Source organism: Phoca vitulina, unplaced genomic scaffold, assembly GCF_004348235.1.
Source record: "Phoca vitulina isolate PV1807 unplaced genomic scaffold, GSC_HSeal_1.0 scaffold2, whole genome shotgun sequence".
NCBI classification, from domain to species: domain Eukaryota; kingdom Metazoa; phylum Chordata; class Mammalia; order Carnivora; family Phocidae; genus Phoca; species Phoca vitulina.
This window is the reverse complement of record NW_022589705.1, coordinates 114,108-137,179: the sequence shown is the minus strand read 5'-3', so window position 1 is coordinate 137,179 and position 23,072 is coordinate 114,108. Positions and strand designations below refer to the sequence as shown.

General features: G+C 42.9%; 1 protein-coding gene, 1 non-coding gene and 1 pseudogene across 2 annotated transcripts; all 3 read right to left on the bottom strand.

Moving 5' to 3' along the window:
- Positions 1-648: 648 nt before the first annotated feature.
- LIX1L (limb and CNS expressed 1 like) lies at positions 649-22,489 on the bottom strand. Its single transcript, XM_032419799.1, has 6 exons — positions 22,109-22,489; positions 13,397-13,560; positions 9,864-10,004; positions 4,160-4,255; positions 3,756-3,833; positions 649-3,413 (listed from the first exon to the last, which is right to left on the bottom strand). The coding sequence occupies exons 1-6, from the start codon at positions 22,398-22,400 to the stop codon at positions 3,171-3,173; spliced, it is 1,014 nt and encodes a 337-aa protein (XP_032275690.1). The 5' UTR covers positions 22,401-22,489; the 3' UTR covers positions 649-3,170.
- On the bottom strand, positions 12,143-12,249 carry LOC116627377. The gene has a single exon (XR_004298484.1). It is a non-coding gene; the product is annotated as a U6 spliceosomal RNA (small nuclear RNA).
- LOC116641858 lies at positions 12,299-12,712 on the bottom strand (annotated as a pseudogene).
- Positions 22,490-23,072: the final 583 nt, after the last annotated feature.

Here is a 23,072-nt window from a genome sequence, read left to right as displayed (position 1 = left end):
AAAAATTAAAAATGTTTGCCCATCTACCACCTAAAATTTTCTCAGGTAATACCAAGGGTTCACATAAAACTTTGGGGAATGCTGCTAAAGACAAAGATAGCTAAGTGATGGTTTAAGCAAGATAGTGATACGGTACTAAGTATTTTAGAAAGAAATCTGACAGTAGTGTGGAGGATGTTAAGAATGAAGACAGAGGGGCGCCTGGGTGGCTCAGATGGTTAAGCGTCTGCCTTCGGCTCAGGTCATGATCCCAGGGTCCTGGGATCGAGTCCCACATCGGGCTCCCGGCTCAGCGGGGAGCCTGCTTCTCCCTCTGACCCTCTCCCCTCTCATGCTGTTTCTCTCTCGCTCGCTCTCTAAAAAATAAATAAATAAAATCTTTAAAAAAAAAAAAAAGAATGAAGACAGAGTCTAGTCAGGAAGCTGTTGCAGTGCTCCAGCCCAGAAATGATAAATGACTGAACTAAGGCAGTGTATATGGACAAGACAGATTAAGAAGTTTATATAGGAGGGGTGCCTGGGTGGTTCAGCCTGTTAAGTGTCTGGCTCAGGTCATGATCTCAGGGTCCTGGGATCGAGCCCTGGGTCAGGCTCTGCACTTGGCAAGGAGTCTGCTTGAGGATTCTCTCTCCCTTTGCCCCTCTCTTTGCTTGCATTCTCTCTCTTTCAAATAAATAAATCTTTTTTTTTTTTTTTTAAGTTTATATAGGAGGTAACCTCAACAATGACTGATTAGATCATGGTAGGGAAAAGTCAAGGATGGACCTAAGATTCTAGCTTAGATAGATGGGTAGATAATAATCCTAATAACAGATTTGGGGAGTCAAAGAGGAGCATGTATGGAAATAGCTTTTATTTTGAATATGTGAATTCAAAGAGCTTGTGCCATAAATTCAGGTAGTGATGTCCAATATGTGGAAATATAGATGCAAAAGCTCAAAAGGGTGAAAGAAAGATTTGAGAATGGTGTGTATGATAGAGTTGAAGTCACCATGGTGGGTGAGATTGCCAGTGGAAATGGGTAGCGCTTGAGAAGAAAGGATCAGTGACAAAATCCAGACTCCTCAAATGTCTGGAGAAGAGGAGGCAGAATGCCTTCCCCCAGCAGTACAATCTTATTTCTACCACCCAAAAAATACTAATCAAAATTCTCTTTTAGTGTACTTGTAAAAGAAAGGGTCGTTTTAGAGCTCCTCTGATACATAGGTCTCAAGAAAGAGTCAATGTGGCTCACTAGACAAAAATCTATTTTTAATTATATAAAATTATACATATAAAATACATAGAAAGTACTAAAAAGATAAGTAAATTCTTTAACAATGAAAATGGACAGATCAGGGAACAATTTTTCTCAAGTTCTTTGGGATCTTACTGGTTGTTATTTGAGGAAAATAGTCAATCCAGGAGGGGCAAGAAGAAATTCTTCCCATAACTCACACCCCTTCACACTCCCCAGAGAAAGGAGCATAGGACAAATGAGGTTTATGATTTCTGGATTATAAATATGAATAAAAGCTGAACAGACATACCTATTATTTAATGTAGGAGCCTCTACTCCAACCCTATATGTGTTTCATGGTATACAAAGATGGGGTTTGGAGAATTCAAGGAGGTCCCTTTCAAGCACTAAAACAGTTGCTAGACTCCTTACTGCTGATCCCATTTGTACTGGTCACCAAGATGATTTCAAAGGCAAAGAAGCTGACTTTCATCTTATCCCTATCTGGCCCAAAAGACCAAATTGTGGCCTATTTCCTAACCTATTTCTAAAAACAAAGTGTATCATCATTAAATGGAAACTCCAATTGCAGAAGCATGAAACTTCCCAAGCACATTTTAGAAAGTGCCCTGAACACTATATACTATATACAGTATAAAGGAGATTACAAAACAAAGGGGGAAAATATATCCTCGAGAGACCTACAAAAAATTTTCCCAAAGAGGAATGCTTTTGCTGTACTCCAGATCATTTCTCTCCTATTTCACCCAGGAGAGGCGGGGTGGGGTGGGGAGAGGAAGTCTTAAAAACACAAATAGTTAATCATTGAGCCTCTTTGCCCTCCTGCAGTCTCCCAAGGTTCCAATTAGGAAGTGCCATAATGCCAGGCTCATATTCCTGATTGACTCATGCTCTAATAATCAACATGGAGGAAGAAGAAAGAAAAGAGAGAAAACAACTGAATCTATGGACATCTAAGGTAGCAAACAGCAGCAACTTTGAGGGAGAGAGAGGAACATGGCCCTCGCCAAACCGGACAGCTGTTTCCAAAGAGCAAAATGATGGGAGGAAAGGGAATAGGGAAATGTTTTCCCTTCTACCAATCTCTGCAGGCAGGATGGTCTAAATACTGGACTCAACTAAGCTGGGTGAGCAGGGGAGGAGGAGAGAAAAGGGAGTATTTGAAGATAAGCAGCTTCAACCCTGACCCCTTCTGGAGCATAGAACACCTCAGAAAGCTAGATTATCAGCTTAGTATGGTATCTGTGCCCCAGAGGCAATTTAGGTGATAAACACCTATGGGTTGTGTTTATAATTCCTCTCCTCTCTCTGGGAAGTTTCTCAGGAATTATTTTAACAATAAGATACCAGATCTCCACTTCCTTCCAAATAATAAAGGAAGCCTCAAAATGAAGTACCACTTGAAGGCAGAAGAGGAGTAAGATAAGTGGCGGGGGACGGGGGGTTGGGGGGGAGTCTAGGCTAGGAAATATATAGTTACTGGAGGAACAACTCTACCAAGTAGGCTCAGCTCAAGATAAGCCAAAGCCAAAGGCTTCATACTCATACCCTGTTTGGAATCCAAGAGAAAGCAGGAATGAGGGTGAGGGTGGGGCACATAGTCCTTATTCAAGCTCCCTGTTACATTAAAGAACACTTTGTCCATCATCTTGTGCTATTGAGATGAATACACAGAGTTACTGGGAGTGTAAGCTCCGAAGACAGCCTCTTACAAAGCGGAGTGGCGATGTTTCAAATGAAACGACATCCAAAAACCAGAAGAAAAGGGATCTCTCAGCAAATAGGAATCTGAGTGTAGAATTTATACATATACATATATATATCTATATTTTAAAGTATAAAATTGAGAAAGTATGTACAGAAATCAACTAAGTCTTAGAAAAGACATAAAAAAGGGTCTAGAGAGGACAGGGAGTATGTGAGTGGATGCCTAGCAGTTGGAAGAATGCATATTGCCCAACTGCCCAGCAGCCAGCAGGAGAATATCTTTCTTCTCCTTGTGGAAGCGCAGCTCCTTGCCTGCCAGCCGGGCTTCATCCAGCTCCCGTTCAGTAGAGGCCAGCTCTCTAGACAGTGCCCCTGGCACACTCTGCTCCCGGCTCACCCAGTCCAATGCCATTTGGTGGCGAATATCATCATCCAGGGCCCGGTGTGAATAATGAGCCAACACTTCCTGGAAGGGGAAAGGAATATGAAGATCACTGACAAGGTCAAGGTTCATACCACATTGACCCAGCAGGGCTAGGAACTCAGCCTTGGAGTCCTAACTGAAGTTAGCACTTAAGTCCTCTAAGGAGAGTCTTAAGGGAAACTTCCTGGTGGGGGAAGCAAGGCAGGCAAAAGAATGACAGCTAAGATCTAAATAAGAAAGATGTTAGGAATGAAGAGGGCACTTAAAGTGAGGCTTTCAGTATTCACAACCTGGTAACTATAGGCCTGCTTATTTCTAACAGAATAGCCACCTCAAAATAGTCCTTCTGCCAGATTCCTCTCATCTACCTATAGGACCTCTTACCTGCCGAGAGCACTGTCTTTCCCTCATGGCCTTAAGGCTGCCATTCCAGTGCAGCAGTTGAAAAACTGTCATTAGTTCCTGGGGGAAGAAGATATGAAGTGTCAGGATAGTGATTTTATATTAGGAGGTTGCATCAGAATTACATGGGGAACCTCTTACAAAATACATTTATGGAAGTATCTCTTACCATCTCTGATATGCCGTTTGGGAAAGGAAGGTATTTATATTTTGAAAAATATTCTAACCTCTCCCTTCCCTTCCAACTGAGTATCAGTGACTTAGGGATTAGTAGGAGATATCTATCTATCTATCTATCTATCTATCTATCTATCTATCTATCTATCATCTATCCATCCACAGGTTGATCCAAGTTATTAGAGCCAGAGAAGTAGGTGGAACAGTACCTGGAACTCCAACATTGACTTGCCCTTATTGGATTCCAACATGAACCGGAAGGCACCAATCCCTGTATTTGGGTTGTCAGCTTCCTCCCTGTTGCCCTGTAACAGAGGAAAGGAAAAGATAAATAGATTTTCAATCAGGATTATGACCTCAAGCAGCACTGTCCAGTAGAAATATAATGCAAGCCCCCAACCTAATTTAAAATTTCCTAGGGGCGCCTAGGTGGCGCAGTTGGTTGAACGTCTGACTCTCGGTTTAGGCTTGGGTCGTGATTTCAGGGTCGTGGGATCCATCCGCCTAGGACTCTGCGCTCAGCACAGAGTGTGCTTGGGTTTCTCTCTCCCTCTCCCTCTGCTCCCCTACCGCCCCCCCCACCCCAGCAAGCACTTGTGAGCTCTCTCTCTAAATAAATAAATCTTAAAAAAAAAAAAAAATTTCCTAGTTGCCACATTAAACAGGTAAAACTAATTTTAATAGCATGTTTTATTTAAGCTAATATATTCAAAATATTATAACTATAATTAGCATAAAAATTTTTTAAAGATTTTATTTATTTGACAGAGACAGAGCGAGAGAGGGAACACAAGCAGGGGGAGTGGGAGAGGGAGAAGCAGGCTTCCCACTGAGCAGGGAGCCGGATGCGGGGCTTGATCCCAGGACCGTGGGATCATGACCTGAGCCGAAAGCGGATGCTTAACGACTGAGCCACCCAGGCACTCCGAGCATAAAAATTTTTAATGAAATATTTTACATTATTTTTCTTATACTAAGGTTTCAAAATCTGATGTCTCTTTCATGCTTACAGGACATCTTAATTCATACTAGCCACATATCAGGTGCTAAATAGCTACATGTGGCTGGTGGCTATTCTGCTGGTCAGCACAGACCTAGAGGATTCCAAAGTCATCACACATATTAACTCAGGTGACAGAGGTCAATCTGACTTTTCCTATCTTACAAAGAGGGAACACTGGACATAGAGAAGATCCCTGATTCAGCCCAAAAAACAGTGATCTCAGCATACAGGATTGCACTAGCCTAAAGGATAATTGGGCAAATGCACTTTAAAGGGAAACAGTAGGAGCCATCAGCATGGTAAATTCTGGATAGCAGTTTGGCCTCTTGGACATTTGCCTTGTGTGTCTTATTGGTGACATGACCCTGTAAGGGTAGAACTAAGATACACTGTCCTGTGAAAAAGGCAATACAGTATAGAAGTTAAGAGCAGGGACTGGATCTCCTACTAGTCTTGAAGCCTTAGTGAAGTCATTTAACTTCTCTGTTCCTCTGTTTCCTTATCTGTAAAATGGGAATAATCACAGATGTATCTTCTAAGATTGTTTTGAGAATTAAATTAAAAGATTATTGGGGTGCCTGGGTGGCTCAGTTGGTTAAGGGTCTGCCTTCAGCTCAGGTCATGGTTCCGGGGTCCTGGGATTGAGCCCCACGTCGGGCTCCCTGCTCAGTGGGGAGTCTGCTTCTCCCTCTCCCTCTGCCCCTCTCCCTTGTTTGTGCTGTCTCTCAAGTAAATAAAATCTTTTAAAAAATAAAAAAATTATTTAAAAAGGGATAAGTGTGGTCTAAAAACTCCAATTATATAAAATGTGGTACATTATTACATTAGACTAGGTATCCAGTTACACAATCCAAATCCATTCTGGTACTGGCTCTGGTTTAGTGCTATTTGGTGGTGGTTTAATGTTATTAGAGATAATTCCAAACCCTGGAGCTGGCTGGGACTTCCAAAATAAGGGCATCTCCTGGTTTATTGGTGACCTTTTTGTCAACCTGATCTAAGAAAATAAAGCCAGGAGACTACTGGGAACACAGGTACCCAACTTTCTCCTCCTGCTTCCTGAGAAGTTGCCTGCTCTTTGTAGCTTGTTCTACATGACCATTCCTGCCCTACACCTAAGATTCTGCTCTTTTTGAGAAAGGGGACTGGGTAGAGGTCAGGAGCCAATCAAGTTATATCCAAATTCAGTTCATTATGGGGCACTTTTCATGTATATGTATTTACTGTATATGTATTACACCTAAAATAATTCAATGCACTCAGTAAGTATATCATAAGTGCTAGCTTATTATTTGTTTTCACTGTGCTAGAATCGACAAGAAGTCAGAACTACACAAGATCAACCCATGCTGTTTTGTGGCTCATGAGAAACAACATGCCAATGTGTAGTTAATCTTCATGGCGAAGCAAAGATCACAAAATTTGGATTTAAAAATGAAAAGCTAGAGGGAGGAAGGACAAAAGTAATCTTCACTATTAGCATTTAGGGCCCTGAAGCAAGTAACCTTTTCATTTTTGCCTATAGTCATTCAATATACGTTATTCAGTACCTCCAGAGTTTTCCATGATACAGTACATAGAAAGGAATGATCATCTCTGTACAACCAACTGGGGTGTACAGAAGAGGCTGCTGGCAGAGGAGTCCATCTGCCCTGGGCCTTGCTCAGTCCCTTGAAAGCTGAGGGGATCAATATTATGGCACAACTGAAACCTATTCAGAGTACACCGAAGTGGCATGACCCACACGTTGGGAAGATCTACCTCCTATTACACTTCTACATCTAACACGGCTATAAACGAACTCCATTTATTCAATAAACATTTAATCACAGAATACTTGGTAAGTGGTAGGAACATTAGAATATAATTGCAAAGAAATTAGAGTTAATTTAATTCAACCTATTCATTTTACAAATGAAGAAATTCAGAGCTACAGAGGCTGGGTGATTGGTCAAAAGACATAATACAATAGTCTCCCAAGTCAGGACTGTTTATTTTTTTAAAGATTTTTTATTTATTTGACAGAGAGAGACACAGCGAGAGAGGGAACACAAGCAGGGGGAGTGGGAGAGGGAGAAGCAGGTTTCCTGAGGAGCAGGGAGCCCGATGTGGGGCTTGATCCCAGGACCCGAAGGCAGACACTTAACGACTGAGCCACCCAGGTGCCCCTCAAGTCAGGACTATTAAAGAACAAAAGCTGAAGGCAGAAATGTAAACATTACCCATAGCTAATACCAAATTGATGTTATTTGGAGTATGGCAATTCCATTGGGAAATTAATGAGAAATCTATTAAATTCTCGATTTTGAGGGACTAATCAAATAGAAATAATGGCAGGAATAATACTAATTTATATTTCCTAAACGCTTTGCAGTAGACATTGCTGGTGACCTACCCAACATCTATTTCCTTCTTTGTTACTATAGAATCTTAATCTTGTTCCAGTACCTACCCATCTTCCATGTGCCTCCCCCAGGGAAGAGTGATTTTATCCTCTAATTCCACTGGGTAAATCCTAATTCCTTTTGCTTGTAATTGGTTTTAAGGTGAGAATTCTGGCCATTGGGAGGCAGGAGGGAGGTCTGCTGGAGGGTTTCTGGAAAAATATTCCTTACTACTAAAGAGATACTAAAAGACAGTCTCAGGGCACCTGGCTGGCTCAGTCGGTAGAGCATGTGACTCTTGATCTCAGGGTCCCGAGTTCAAGCCCCACATTGGGTGGGGTGTGGAGCCTACTTAAAGAAAGAAAGAAAAGAAAAGAAGAAAGAAAGAAAGGAAGGGAAAGAAAGAAGGAAGGAAGGGAGGGAGGGAGGGTGGGAGGAAGGAAGGAAGGAAGGAAGGAAGGAAGGAAGGAAGGAAGGAAGGGAGGAAGGAAGGGAGAGAGAGGGGCGCCTGGGTGGCTCAGTCGTTAAGTGTCTGCCTTCGGCCCAGGTCATGATCCCAGCGTTCTGGAATCAAGCCCCGCATCGGGCTCCCTGCTCCACAGGAAGCCTGCTTCTCCCTCTCCCACTCCCCCTGCTTGTGTTCCCTCTCTCGCTGTGTCTCTCTCTCTCAAATAAATAAATAAAATCTTTTAAAAAAAACAAAAAAAACAAAAAAAGAAAGAAAGAAAGAAAAAATAAAGAAGGAAAGAGAGAAAGAAAGAAGGAGAGAGAGAAAGGAAGGAAGAAAGGAGAGAAAGAAAAATGGTTTCTTTCTGTCTCTAACTGTAGTTATATCTGTATTTAATGTTTGAAATTCTGTAGCTGTCTTACACCCTAAGGGGAGCCAGCCCAAGGACAAAGCTAATATCTAAAGGACGGCTAAGTGGAGAGATGGAAAGAATTTGGGCCAGTAAATGATGACATTCTTGATCCATGGAATCAACCAGCCCTGAAATCTTTACTTCTGAACTTCCTGTCATGTTAGAGAATAAATTTCCTTTCTTGATTTATTCCCTTAAGTCAGTTTGAAGTGAGATTTTTCTATTACTTGCATCCAAAGGCATCTAAGCCCGTAACATATGCTAAGTGCTTGAATATATTCTCTTCTATCCAATAATCCTGTGTGATAGGTATAATTGTTACAGATGAGGAAATTGAGACTTAGATTAGGTAACTTGCTCAAAGTCACGTAGCTAGTAGAAACATAATTTCAAAACGATGAACCATTGCTTTCTATAATCCAAACTAATGTTTAATTTTATAATACATTAGATGACTTAAGAGTGATAAATGTACTTTCTTCATTTTAATTGACTTTGATTAATATAAAAATTGTCTTTATTCCCTGTAGATACTGCTGACTGGGGCAAAGAGAAATGGGAGAAAATCAGATGGGTCCTGGGTAACAGAGGGAAGCCAACTTATGATTTAAAGTATTCAACACTGATAAATACACAAACAGATAACCAAAGTGGTTTAGTATATGTAATTACATCTTAAATTCAAAGAGAACAGAAACAGAATTTGTCTGACTTTATCAACCGATTATCAGTGAACTTGTGGGAAGGAAGAAAGAAGGCAGCATTCATTTCTAAGATGTGCTCCTGAGAAAATTCTAAGTTGAATTGGGTTCCAGTCTTGGCTCTATCACTTCCTAGCTACATCCCTTCAGGCAAAATTGCACTTCCATGTTTTTAGTTTCCTCATCTGTAAAATAGGGGTAAAAAATAGTTCTTATACCTCAGAGCGTTACTGCGATGATCAAATGAGATAAAATACATATAAATCCCCTGGAATTGTCCCTGGCATAAAGTGAATACTCAGGATTAGCTATGGTTATCATCATCATCATCATTTGAAAGAACAGACATTCTTTTTAAGGAGAGTAAATAAATTATCCACCCCATTCCTAGGAGGGGAAAAAGGAAATAAGACACTGTATTATAAAGTGTTCTTTACTAATATATGAAGTAGGGAAACAAGTGACAATAAGAACAGTCATATATAAAAAAAAGAATAACAACAAAAAAAGGGGCGGCTGGGTGGCTCAGTCAGTTAAGTGTCCGACTCTGGACCTCAGCTCAAGTCTTGATCTCAGGGTCATGAGTTCAAGCCCACACTGGGCTCCATGCTTGGCGTGGAGCTTTTTATAAACAAACAAACATTGAAGGAAGAAGGGAGTAAGTTCTTAAACCAAAACTGGGAAAAGTAGAATTCAAGCTCAGTTTTAATTTTGGAATATCTCTAAAATTCCATAAATCTTGAATTAAAGATTTCTAGATACCAAAGATACACAATGAAAGAAGCAAAATATCAACAAAAACATGGGAGCATGTAATACACAAGAGTGATAGAAAATAAATAGAAAGAGGTACAGACAGGAAAGAAAACAAGAATTCCTGCTCTGTTTCCCAGTGATTTACAAGACTTCCCAACCAGCCAGTTCTCCCAACCCCCACTCTCCTTTTTCAACTCCCAGTAACTTACATTGAAAGATGCCAGAGCCTCAGAGACACTCTTCTCAATGAACTCATCAGTGATTCTTCGGGAAGGATGTTCATTAAACACAGAGTTCATCAGTGCAATCTTTGCAGCGCTCCGTCGGGCCTCAGCTTTTGTGGGGCAAAACTAGGCAGGGCAGAGAGAGAGAAAACATGTACATATGTGTGTCTGAGAGAGAGGAAGAAACGGGATAGAGGAAACACTGGGATAGAAGACGCTTGGACAGTCTTTGGATAAATCAGTTCATTCAGCAAACCTTCCAAAGTTTGTATTGTAAAATGGTTGAGGCATTTGGAAACATAATTTTGATTCAACATCCTGAAGTCATTAAGGAACTGGAGACGGCGACAGCTCATACCAAATTGAATGCAGAATGAGGAAGGCTGCTGAAGTCAGCATATAATCACTGGATATAAAAAATACCCCTGTTTAAACTGTCGACAGAATTAATTACTCAAAAGCCAGATTCTGCTCAGCCTGCTCGAAATCTGTATCTTGTTCTCCTGTTCTGTGCATAGGCAAGATTTGTTTTCATCCCTCTAGATAACCTAAGAGTAGAACAAATCTGTGTCTAGGTTGCTTCTGCGGAGGAGACCTCTAGTCTCTACCAGAAGCACCCATCTGGGATTCTTGGACTTCGCTTTTAGCTTTGAGCAGGCATTCCCCCCCAATAATGCAGTGAGTCAATGAGCTCTCCTTGAACAGAGTCCAAGATCTGAAGAAGGAATTTATAGTCTTTTTTTTTCCCCAGTGGAAGTAAGGAGAGGGGTGGCAAGGGGAAGGAAAGCTTACCTGAACAAAGCAAGAAAAATTTAAAAGTTAATTCATGTTTTTTGCATTGTATCCAATATGGGTATCATATTGGACTTCTGATTTTCAGAAGTGTAAATCACTCAACCTTAAATCCCCAGGCACCAGAGCATTCCTTTATAATTCATCATCACTGGCAGCCTCAAAGGCCTCTGTGCCCTCTGTCATTTATGATTAGGATTAGAGGAAAGGAAGAAAGTAATGTTACAGTTTTTAAAAGTAGACTAGGATATGTTTGCTAATTAACCATGCTTAGTATCAATAACTCTCAATTTCCTTTAGCTGACAGGTCTGTCAGAATATGGTGCTTCGTGCATTAACCCTAAGTCATCTTCTTCAATTTCTCTGTTCACTAGCCTGTCTCTACTCACTAGTCTGCTGCTCATTCTACAGTATAGTGCTATTCCTGAAAAGTCATCCATGAAAAAAACCACCAGGAGAAATTTCACCTGCCAAAATGGATATAAAAGATATAAGCTAAAAGAAGCCAAGATAGATAATTCTATTCTTTGGGGGGAAAACAAATCAAATTACTATGATGGCTCAGTTCTGGACATCACCATAAAATTATCAAATCTTCATTCAACAATCAGATGAGATGAGAGAAGGGAGGAGAGACCTTATTCTCTAGAAGAGAAAGTATAAACATTAGTCATCCTGGGCATATATTTATTTCTCTGAAATGGCTGGGGTTCCGAGGGGGAAAAAACTTAGTTACCATATTTGAAATGAAGTCTCCTTAGGACTTTTCTGTTTGAGCAGGAACTGAACAACAATGGCCCTCATTCATGCCACGGATTTATTAAGTGCCTCCTCTTTGCTGGGTGCTGAGTTGGTAGTAAGGATTTAAAACTGAACGAGAAAGAAGACATACTATCTCTGCCTCCATGAAGCATAATCCACTAGGTGAGATAATCAATCATGATATGTTGTGGTAAGTGGTATGATAAGGGAAGTTCAAGGGGCTATGGAAGCACATAGCAGGGGTTATAACTTTGTCTAAGGGTTATACAAACCATAAAAACACAACAAAATGTCTTATTATCTCCTCTAAATTCCTATTCAGACTCTAAGTTGACATTTCAGAAGGCTACCTTCCTATGGGTGACGTAAAAAAATCCATCTTTGATGACAGTATTCACACTAGTCAAACTTTTCTTTTCTTTTTTTTATTAGGTTCAGTTAGCCAGCATATAGTACATCATTAGTTTTTGATGTAGTGTTCAACGATTCAAAAATATGGAATGTGGGGCGCCTGGGTGGCTCAGTTGTTAAACATCTGCCTTCGGCTCAGGACATGATCCCAGGGTCCTGGGATCAAGCCCCTCATCGGGCTCCCTGCTCAGCGGAAAGCCTGCTTCTCCCTCTCCCACTCCCTCTGCTTGTGTTCCCTCTCTCGCTGTGTCTCTCTCTGTCAAATAAATAAATAAAATCTTTAAAAAACAAAACAAAACAAAAATATGGAATGCTTCACAAATTTGCATGCCATCCTTGCGCAGGGGCCATGCTAATCTTCTCTGTATCGTTCCAATTGTAATACATGTGCTGCCGAAGCGAGCACTCTTTTTTTTTTTTTTTTTTTTTAAATAAAAACAATCCCACAGCATTTATTGTCCTCTGGTAATAACTTAAAGGTAATCAAAATAATATAACCAAATGTTTTAGAACTACACTTCCAACAAAGGACATCTAAAAAAACAAACTACGTGGCCTTCTCTAGAATTTCTCACTTCATTGATCATTGGTAGTTTGGAGACACTTTGGAGCAGGGTAATATTATCTCCTTTTAACGTGATCTGACCCAGTTGTTTTCTTGACTTTGTTTTAGAATGACTCTCTTTGGCATCATCTAATACGAGATTCATGTACTCATCAAAACCAATGATACAGCCCTCTATCCGCATGTTCGCTTGCTTATGAAGCCACACCTGAATCCGAGACTATTTTGCAAGCATCTGGAGATGAGGATGATGGGCTGCACCATCACCCTCTGCATTTTTTTGACCCTGGCCACGGTACGTCATGGTGGAAGCTGACAAAGACTGCTAGTCAAATTTCTTATTACCCTATAAGAGCAACCACTGTTCATCATCATATATCACAGTTCTTTCATATAATTATAGAAAGCTAGCACTAGGAAGATTTTAGAAATAATCTAACCTATCTCCTTCATGTTATAGATGGGGAAACTGAGGCCCAGAGAATTTACCTGACTTGCCCTGCTGGCAGTGAGGGGAATAAGAATTTGGGTCTTCTAAACTCTTAGATGAGTACTATTTCCACCATACCTAGGCCCTCCCCTTTGACCTCTTAAAGAACTCAAAGATTGCTTTTTTTAGTAATTGCCTATGAAAAAGTACTGTGGGTAAGGAATTACTATTCAGTGTTCTCAAAAAGAGATGGCAGGAAGTTGGACAGCCAGATTAGAACATGGGCTAGGTGCTGGTAGTCTGATATACTGAGAAAGGGCCTATTCATAACCGCTCCAATTCAAAGTGGATGTGGGTTTTTGCAGGCTGAAAAAGAAGCTACTGAGGTTCTTTTGTGGTTAAATGAACCTCAGATGCTTACCAGAATGATGTGCCCAGAATTGGTTCAGGTCCTCAAATATGTGATTTCAGACAGCGATTTAATGGCCAAAATGATGGAGAAAACCACTACTAGCAGTTAAGCATTTATCTTCACTACCGCCCCATTGCACCTCTTACCTGGAAACTCCCAAAGCAGCTTCCCCCAGGCAGAGTGACATAGCAGACGTAAGGAGGGCTGTTGGAGGAAACCATCTCATAAACCACCAGAGCTCCGTTCTTCAAGTCCGCCCCACGGGACTGCTTCATCTGCCAGAATTCCTGAAGTGCCTCCACCACATTCACTACAAAAAGGGAAGCAGTTAAGTTCAGCAATGAGTGGTCCTGTGCTTCAAGACGGTATCTGAGACCTGAACCTACATCAAGAGTCTAACCCACCTTAGCTCCTTATCACCACTTAAAAACATTTAAGTTAATAAACCTAGACTGTGATTAAGGCATTTGCATAGCAAGACCGGTGTATGCCTGGCCTCCTCCCCCGCCCCTCTGGTTCACATTTTGATTAGTCCTAAACACCAAAGCAGAATAACTTAAATATTGGAGGCAGAGCTTCCAGGTCAGCAGACCATTATCCCTGCCTGATGAAGTGCAAGTAGATCATTCCACAGTTGGTCAGGTGGCCGAGAATAATAATCCCCAGCACAATAAGAAGTGCATCTACAGAACACTTCTGTGCCCCCATTTTACAGATGAGTGAAATGAGACATAGTTAAATAACTTGCCCAAAGATGTAACAGCTAGAAAGTAGCAGAGTAAGAATTCAAAGCCAGGCTATCTTGGTTCCAGAGTCAATGTTCCTAAGCTTTGTGTAATACTGCCACTCAAGGAAATGTGTCCCTTTTAGCCGTTCTCAAGTCTATGCTTCTGGTGAGCAAACCCATAGCCAGAGTCCTTTTCCATCCTGGAATATTATACATTATGTGTATATATATACACTACACTCCTCTGTGTGTGTGTGTGTGTGTGTGTGTGTGTGTGTGTGTGTGAGCATGAATTTCTCTTCTGAGGATTTCCCTAGGTAAAAGTAATTTTTGGAGGAACTGTATATTGGGAGACACTCCTTCACAGGTCTCTTGTGTGCCTTTCCATCTTGCTGGGTATGCCAAGATTTGAAGGAGATGGCTGCTCTTTCCTTGGGCCATTTCTCGGGATTGTGTTTGCAGCAAGAAACCTGAGGGATGAGGTACTGTCTCCCTCGGGGACAAAGAACAAGCCTGCTTACTGCTTGCTAAGAAATGGCAAGTTCCCCAAGCTCAGTGTTCGTTCCTCCTCTGTAATGCAGCCCGTGGCTGATGCAAGCATGCACCTGAGCCGTTCACATCAGACATGGGAGGCAAGGAGAACTGATGCAAACAAATCTGATGCTTATGCTACCTGCTGTACTGTGAGTAATAAAGTCCTTTGTCTCTGACCCAGGAGTCTCTAGACTTCTGCCACCGTCTGTCAAACAGTAACCGGCTAACGTATTAGGGTAAAATCAAACTCAAAACTCAAAACCAGACTCAAAACACTGTATTCCAGAACAGTCCCCTCTTCCCCCAATACTTGGGCTCAATCATTGCACAAATATGTATTGGGTACCGACTCTGTGCTAGACTATGTGCTGGATGCTAGGCTACAATAGTGAGCAAAACCATACCCTGTTCCATTTCCTTATGCAGTTTACAGTCTAAAGAGGGAGAGAGAGATTAACCAGAGAACCTCAAGCAAATGAAAAACTGCAACTGTGATAAGCACTATAAAGGAGTTTGGTAGATGATGGGAAATGTCGTGGGGGCATCTGACCTCATTAAGAAGGCCAAAGAAAGCTACACTGACAAAGTGATATTTAAGTACAGATATGAGTATGAATTCACTAGGCAAAAAGGTGAGAGAACAGAGCTCTGAACATAAGGAACAACATATACTCTGTAGCAGCAGAGAAGATGGCAAATAAAGGGACCAGTGTGGCTCGAAGAAAAGAGAGAGAGAAAGTGTATGCAAGTGAGATTGCAAAAGTTAGTAGGGACCAGACCAAAGTGGATCTTGCAGGCCACAGCAGAGTACTGGCTTTATCTTAAGAGCAGCGGGAAGCCATTGAAGGGTTTGGGATGAAATCAGTTTTCCTTTGGAAAGGATCACTTTGACTGCAGGGTTCCAAACATTTCAAGTGGCTTTAACAAAAGCCTCATAATAATACATGATCACATGCATTCTCCAATATTCTCCAACATGGCCACTCTCTACTCTTGGTTACAAGGACTCATTCATTCTTTTATAGTGTGTTAGTTTAGATCTGCCAAGGAGAAGACACCAAGACAGGATAGACAAGCAAGAGATTTATTGGGGAGGAAGTGGGAGAAGGGAGAGGCTTCGGACCATGTTGAAGGTCTGACACCTGTAGAAGGGGCGTGGGAAGGAAGGAGGTCTGGATACGAGAATCTCAGTCAGCAGCAGAGTTCCAAGAAAGGTTCGGCCAGGCCAGTGGGAAGTCCACAAGCCAAAGGAAATCCACACCTCACCAGGATGTGTGTGAGTTAGTGCCCCTGCTGGGCCCCGTCACTGATGGGGCGGGGGGGGGGGGGGGGGGGGGGGGGGGGGGGTAGCCTGCAGGACGTGTGGCCTCAGTGCACATGTGGTGATGGACACAGAGGGGACAGCAGCTTCAGGCTGTCAGTCAGTTATGCCCCTGCAGCAGGAGATATGAATAGCACATTTTCATGGCTGCCACACACACATTAAGCAGAAATTTGAGCCTGTAATATGTACATAGCTCTATTCTGAGCATTAGAGATGCAAAGATGAATAATACACAATGCCGGTCAGCAAGGCATTCAAAATCTAGTGGCCAGCAACAACTGTTATCTCTCCTGCTCTGCAGCTGAAGCAAGTACTCCGTGTACCAGCCAGAGTGTGAAAGCCGCACATGCTCTTTCCTAACACCCTGGATCTAACTGACTTTTTACAATGTTCATTCTTCCATTAAAAGGCAGCATGAAAAGGAAACTCTGTCCTTCCCACCCTTAGTTTTGGCAGGGGCCCTTCAAAGGTCACTGCTGCCCAGAAAGCTTAGCCATCTTTGTTCTTTCCACTGAGATCTTTTCAGCCCCAGGCCCTCTTTGAGACAATTTAGCACAATGAGCTGGGTGACAGCTTTCTTGACATGCAAACAACAGGGAGAATATTGAAATAAAGAGAAAGGGGAGGAAACCATTGTAACCGGGAAGGTCCTATTAAAAAGCATATGTCCAGTCTATATCCAGTTAAATCCCTCTTGGCACACAGTACAGGACTATTTTTTTTTTTAAAGATTTTATTTATTCATTTGAGACACAGAGATACAGAGAGAGAGAGAGAGCATGAGCAGGGAGAGAGGCAGAGGGAGAAGCAGGCTCCCCGCTGAGCCAGGAGCCCGATGTGGGGCTCGATGTGGGGCTCGATCCCAGGACCCTGGGATCATGACCTGAGCCGAAGGCAGACGCTTAACCATCTGAGCCACCCAGGTACCCCATAGGACTATTTTTTAATGATTACTCAAAGCCAAAGGAAATAGGGAGTCTTGTTTCAGAAATGGATGAAATGGGAAATTGAGCAGAATGATCAGGAGAAAAGCGATTAATTGTGATCCGAATTTGAAACTGCTCACACACTCATTGATCTTTAGAGCTGACAGGGATTTTGGAGATCATCTAATCCAACTCAGGCTACAAAAGGAGAAATGACCTGCTCGAGGTCACATGCTGTGGCAGAGCTAGGGACTGAATGTAGACATCCTGATGCCAATGTTCTTTCCAGTTTGGGAATCTTAACCCAGGGTCCAAAATCAGATCCATGATTGAGCTTCATGGGAGTTCACAAGCTGCCTAAAACCCACAATGAAATCGCGTGTCTGTGTGTGTGTGTGTGTGTAGAGTTTATGGGGGGGGGGTGCCCATAGGTTTTATCAGATTTTCAGTGAGGAACCATGCACCTAATGGTTTACATGAGGATGGTTAGAGAACTGTGAGGTGGGAGGGTTAGCAATCACCAAGACATACACATCTAACAGCTACAATTGCTTTTTAGGAGTAACTGGAGGATGCTGGGCTAAAAGAGACAAGAAAGACCAAGATAGTGAGGAATATTTAAGTGCTTGTACCATGATGTTGAACAATAACAAAAGAGAAAAATTCCGGTGTTGGTCCTTAGGAGATAAAATATGAATGTCTAAGTGGGATGAGAGGTACAGATTATCTATCTACCATACAGTGAAATCATTAACACAACACATGAGGGGCACCTGGGTGGCTCAGTCTGTTAGGCAGCCAGCTCTTGATTTCAGCTCAGGTCATGATCTCAGGGTCCTGGGATCCAGCCCCGCATCCCTGCATAGAGCTCTGCGCTCAGCAGGGAGTCTGCTTGAGATTCTCTCTCCCTCTGCCCCGCTCCCCCTACATGCACAAGCTCTCCCTCTCTCAAATAAATAAATAAATCTTTTTTAAAAAACAACACATGAAATTACAGTAAAAAATTTATGTCATAAAAAATACAATTTTGTGATGAGGGAGCATGGATAAATAGCTAATGCAATTGAGAGGTGAATGAGAAGGTTCTCCCTGATCACACAAGATGGCGAGAATAGTCTGGCCCAGCTTAATTCACACTATTATGAAGACAGGGAAGCTGCTTAACAATTTTCCATCTGATATTTCCTATTTCAACTTGGAGAATGTACCCCTGAATGGCCCAGTCCATAGACTCATTGGAAGGGAGGGACCACGAGACGACAGTGACTTTAGGTGAGGACTATGGAAGGCTGAAAATGCCCCCTGCTAAGATGTCCATGCCCTAATCCTTAAAACCTGTGAATGTTACCTTAGGTGGCAAAAACTTTGCAGATGTGATTAAGGGTCTTGAGGTGGGGTGATTATCCTGGATTATCTGGGCAGGGCCCTAAATGCAATCACAGGGTCCTTAGGGAAGGAGAATTATGAAGCGCAGAAGAGGAGAGGACAGTGTGAACACGGAGGCAGAGATCAGAGTGATGCAGTCACAAGCCAAGGAATGCTGGCAGCCCCCAGAAGATGGAAGAGGCAAGAATACAGATTCTCCCCTGGAGCTTCTGGAGGGAGCACAGATCTGCTGACCCCTTGATTTTGGACCCCCAGTGATACTGATTTTGGACTTCTGGCCTCCAGAACTGTGAAAGAATAAATTTCTGTTGTGGTGAGCCCCCACATTTCCAATAATTTGTTAGAGCAGCTACAGGAAACCAGTACAGAGTCTAATCCAACATCCCAAAAATTGGAAATGTTCAGACTATCAATTTAACTCCACAGTCACTTGTAGACAAAGAAGCTCTCTGTGATTCCAAACAACTAAACAGAAAATACCACCCAAGATTCATTTGTTCAACCTAGCTCGGCAGAACTTCCAATCATGTAACCATACTGTGATATAAAGGGAGAATAATAATAATTCAGAAACTATACGTTTGAAGAGAGCAATGCAGAAGTTACAGGGCAAGGTCACTCAGTCAGTCATGCCAGTTTTAGAGATTGCCAGCTATCAAACATTAGAAGGGGACTACATGCAATGTTTAAAAAGGAGCAAAGGAAATGGAAATGCTACCAATACCTATCATCTGCAGTTTTCAAAGGGTTTCCAAATGCATAATAATAGCAACCACTCATTGAGTCCTAACTATGTGCTATATGGCTTTCACTCATTATCTCATTCAATCCACACAAAACTATCAAGGTAAGTATTATAATAGCCATTTTTCAAAAAATGAACAAGTTAGGGCACCTGGCCGGCTCAGTCAGCAGGGCATATAACTCTTGATCTCGGGATTGTGAGTTTGAGCCCGATGTTGGGCGTAGAGATTACTTAACAATAAAATCTTTAAAAAAAAAAAAAAAAAGTAAACAAGTTAAGGAACAGGCCATGGTGGCAGAACCAGGATTTAGAACTAATGTTTGTTTGCCTCAAAGCTGAACCTCTTTCTATTGCCCTCTCCTGCCTTATTGCACCATTAATCCTCACACATACTTGTGGACTGTGAGCTCCATGAAGATAGGGACTGAGTATCTGTCTTGTTCACCACTGCATCTGGTGATCAATAAATATTTGTCGAATGAATGAAGCACATGAGGCCTAGAGAGATTAAGCAATTTATCCAAGATCACACAGCCATTGTTTGACAGGGTGAGGTTCTCCGATTCCAAACCCTATGTACTACAAGCTGATTAAGATCCTACAGCCTACTGAGCTATGTGTGTATCTTGGGTGGGGGTTGGGGTGGGGGTGGGGGAGATCTAGGACAGATAGGTGAAATAACAGAAGAATTTTGTTTTTGTGTTTTTTAAATAAATGCTGAGGTCCTACATGGGTACAGGTAAATCTAAAGGTGGAAAAGGTGAATTTGGAGCAGTCAGAAGGTGAAGGATGTGAACTGAAGATGATACAGTAAAGCATTGCTGGATGGGATAAAGGTCTGGGCAAGGATCAAAGTAAATTATATTCACGGGAATAGAGCCAGCCCCCAAATACCATGCCATCAGTCACAAGGGTACGTGGGTACATGCCAATGGCAGTTTTGCCTATTAATCGAAGCAGAATAAGCGATTCCATGTGGTGAAGGACTTCTGAGCCAAATCGGCAGAGATTCTGCTTGCCTGAAGCTGAACTACCTGCCAAACTCTCCCAAAGTACTGGCTGGACACCCAGACTGGAAATGAGAAACTCAGGAATAATGAGGAGTGTGGTGGGAGGTTGGGAGGTTGGAGGAAGGAATGGCTGCAGAGTCTGAAGCCTGACTGATTGCTCTTTGTCAGTAAAATCCCCTTGCTCCTTCATCCTAAGGAAATGAAAAAGTTTTTACAGGACACTCAGTTTAGATGCCAAGCCCTAGGTAACACAGACAAGAAAAATGGTACACTCCTCTACAATTCTAATAAACGCCTGTAAGTTTCTAAGAGGAACGGTTCAGATTGAGGGTGACTACTCCTATGCCCGGAGACCTTCCCTTGGTCTCAACTTAAAAAGACTGGAAGCAGCAGGACAATAGCTGATGACAGTTACATCACGAAGCCCTGTGAAATCTAGGGATTAAACTAGACAAACAACTATATTCCCTCATGATGAATTTCAGAATCACATGCATTTGCATTCCAAGCACCTAGCAGAGTGCCAGCCCCATGATAGGAGTTCAAAATGTTGAAGAACAAAAGGAAACTAATGGTAAATGTATCATTGGGCACATCTAACAAATGGAGCTAAAAAATCTGTTTTCATAGGAATATTTGGGTTTATACTGTCTGGATCTAAGAAAGGGAGAAAATGAGACATGTTCTTTCCAAGGAAATATGAACCAATAAATTTGAGATAATTCTCATCATTTTTAAGTCACCCATTACGTGTCAGGTGTAATATCTCATTTAATCCCCCTCATAACCCTCGAGGAAACTGAAGTGTAGTGAAGTTAAGTCACTTCCCCAAAAACATAGCTGGCAAGTGACAGAGATTTAATCTGGGATTTAATCCACGCTTGTCTGACTCCAAAACCCATATACGCTCTTTTCACTACACTTTCACAGGGAGGGAAAAAAGTCACTACTGTCTATAGAGAAAGCCCTACAACCTTTCTCTGTATTATTGTCCAACTAGAAGGTTAGAGATATAATCACTTCCAGCTCAGGCAGGACTTAACCACACAGAAAGAAGTGATGTCTCAGAAATTCCAGACCTACATTCTGTATCCCACACCCCTCACTATATTGTGTTCCTTGTTACACTATAAATCTGGAGCTCAAACTCAGGAAATTCTGCACTGATTAAACAAAAACAACAAAGAAAATCCTCACATTCCCCTTCTCAGAAACCCTAGAAATTAGGCATCTGTAAGATAAAGATTTCTAATGGAAATAGGGTTTCTGCCTGGCTCATTTCCACAGAATTTAACATTGAGAGAGCCAAGGCCTGGGATTTATCCTCAGTTCCTGGGCAAGGGCCAGGAAAACAGAGCCAGACAGACAGAGAGGCCAGAGTTGTGAGGCTCCACACTAAAAAAGACACCAAAGTGAGGTACTAAGTCACAGGAAGGTGGTGTGGACTCAGTGGTACGGTTCCAGATTTAAAAACACAATTATAAGTGACTTGTGAAGGCACTACCTAATTCCCCAGCAAATTTGAAGTTGCACTGGAAATTTCAGAGTGAGGATAAGTAAGAAAAGAATTCAAAAGTCAAGATTAAGGAGGTGGAGGGGCACCTGACTGGCTCAGTTGGTGGAGCATGCGACTCTTGATCCCGGGGTTGTAAATTTGAGCCCCACATTAGGGGTAGAGATTACTTAAAAAAATAAAAATCTTAAAAAAAAAAAGACTAAGGAGGTGGAGTAAGTTAATAGGGGAGCCCAGGAATTGCCGAGATCACAGAAGAAAGATTGAGAGGGTATGGATGAGAAATGTCTTGGATCTGACATAAAGGATAGGATCCTACACAATGGGGACTGGTCCTCAAAGGCAAAGGGATGTTAAGCTACAGGAAGAATTCCATTTCTGAAGGAGAAACGGCTGGGAAGAAAAGATGGTTGTATTTGTAAAAAGGGGTCCCTGGAGAATATAGTAGTAACTCAATAAAGGGGAAGGGGTGAGACGTATGTATGAGCGTGTGCCTCTGTGTGTGTGCGCGCCTATGTGCGTGCCTGTGTGTGCGTGTGTGTGTGTGTGTGTGTGTGTGTGTAGCCCAGAAGGAAACTCCCCGAAAGGAAATGCATGTGAGGGCTCTGCGCCAGGAAAAGCGATCCAGAGGACTATGGGAGCAAGGCTCCTTTACAGAGGGTGTCCCGCAGGAGGCCAGACCCGCAGACTCACCTCGGCCATAGCCCTGCGTGTGCTTGGCGAAGCTCCTCACCACGGCCTCCACGGCCTCCCGCAGCACCGCGGGGCTGCCGGCGGCGCCCGGGGGCAGCGGCAGCCCAGGGGCCCCCGACAGGAGCAGGGGCGGCGGGGGCGGTGCGGGGGGCGGCGGTGCGGGCGGGGGGCCTGCTGGGGGTGTGGCGGTGGTAGCCGCGGCCCCAGTCACCCCGGGCCGAAGCGCTCGCAGCGTACCCCTCCCGCTGGTGCCCACTCCAGGCTGCAGCCGCTGTGCTCGCATCGTCTCCATCCCGGCCGCCAGTGGAGTAGCGGCCCGGAGCCTGCCAGCCTGGCGAGCTAACGGTCCCAGCCACCCCCGCCAGCGAGCGCCCAGGGACTGAGGCGGTGCCGGAGCGCAGCCGTCAGTCAAGCGGGGGCGGGGACGAGCCAGGTCCTATGCCAATCACCAGAGACTGGGCGGGAGCTGGAGGGCTCCAGCTCCGCCATAGGCAAAATACCGAGGAGGGCGGAGGTTCTGGACAACCAATTGCAAAGAGAAAAAGCGATATTCTTTATAAGGGAGAAGCTTAGCTTGGGCGCTTCTTCGGGAGTCCTGTAGGGAGTACTGGAAAGCAAGCCAGACTCCTGGGACGAAGCTTGTGTGTGTGTGGTGGGGGGAGCGGGAGGAACGGCGGGGGGAAGGCCTGGACGCCAGGTTGAGGAGAATTGTGGACAGTTGTAAGAGGATTCTTGGGGATCATTTGTCCGACGACCTCATTTTATAGTTGTAGATGAGGAAACAGATAAATTATGTGACTTGTCCAAGATCACATGCAATGGGCGATGGAGCTAAAACAAGGAAAGAATACATTTCATGAGCATATACTTACTATATGTCAGACACTGCACAATGTACTTTAGAGCATTGTCTTATTTAATAATCACAATGACTAACTAGATTTTATTATTTTACAGATAAGGA

What these genes read in the sequence shown, in the direction of transcription:
- LIX1L (XM_032419799.1), bottom strand. Translation starts at nt 22,400, where the DNA reads ATGGAGACGATGCGAGCACAGCGGCTGCAGCCTGGAGTGGGCACCAGC. An exon ending in AGGCTCTGGCATCTTTCAAT is followed by an intron (nt 4,256 to 9,863) that starts GTAAGTTACTGG and finishes CCTCTGTTACAG; the next exon opens with GGCAACAGGGAGGAAGCTGA. An exon ending in AGTCAATGTTGGAGTTCCAG is followed by an intron (nt 3,834 to 4,159) that starts GTACTGTTCCAC and finishes TTCTTCCCCCAG; the next exon opens with GAACTAATGACAGTTTTTCA.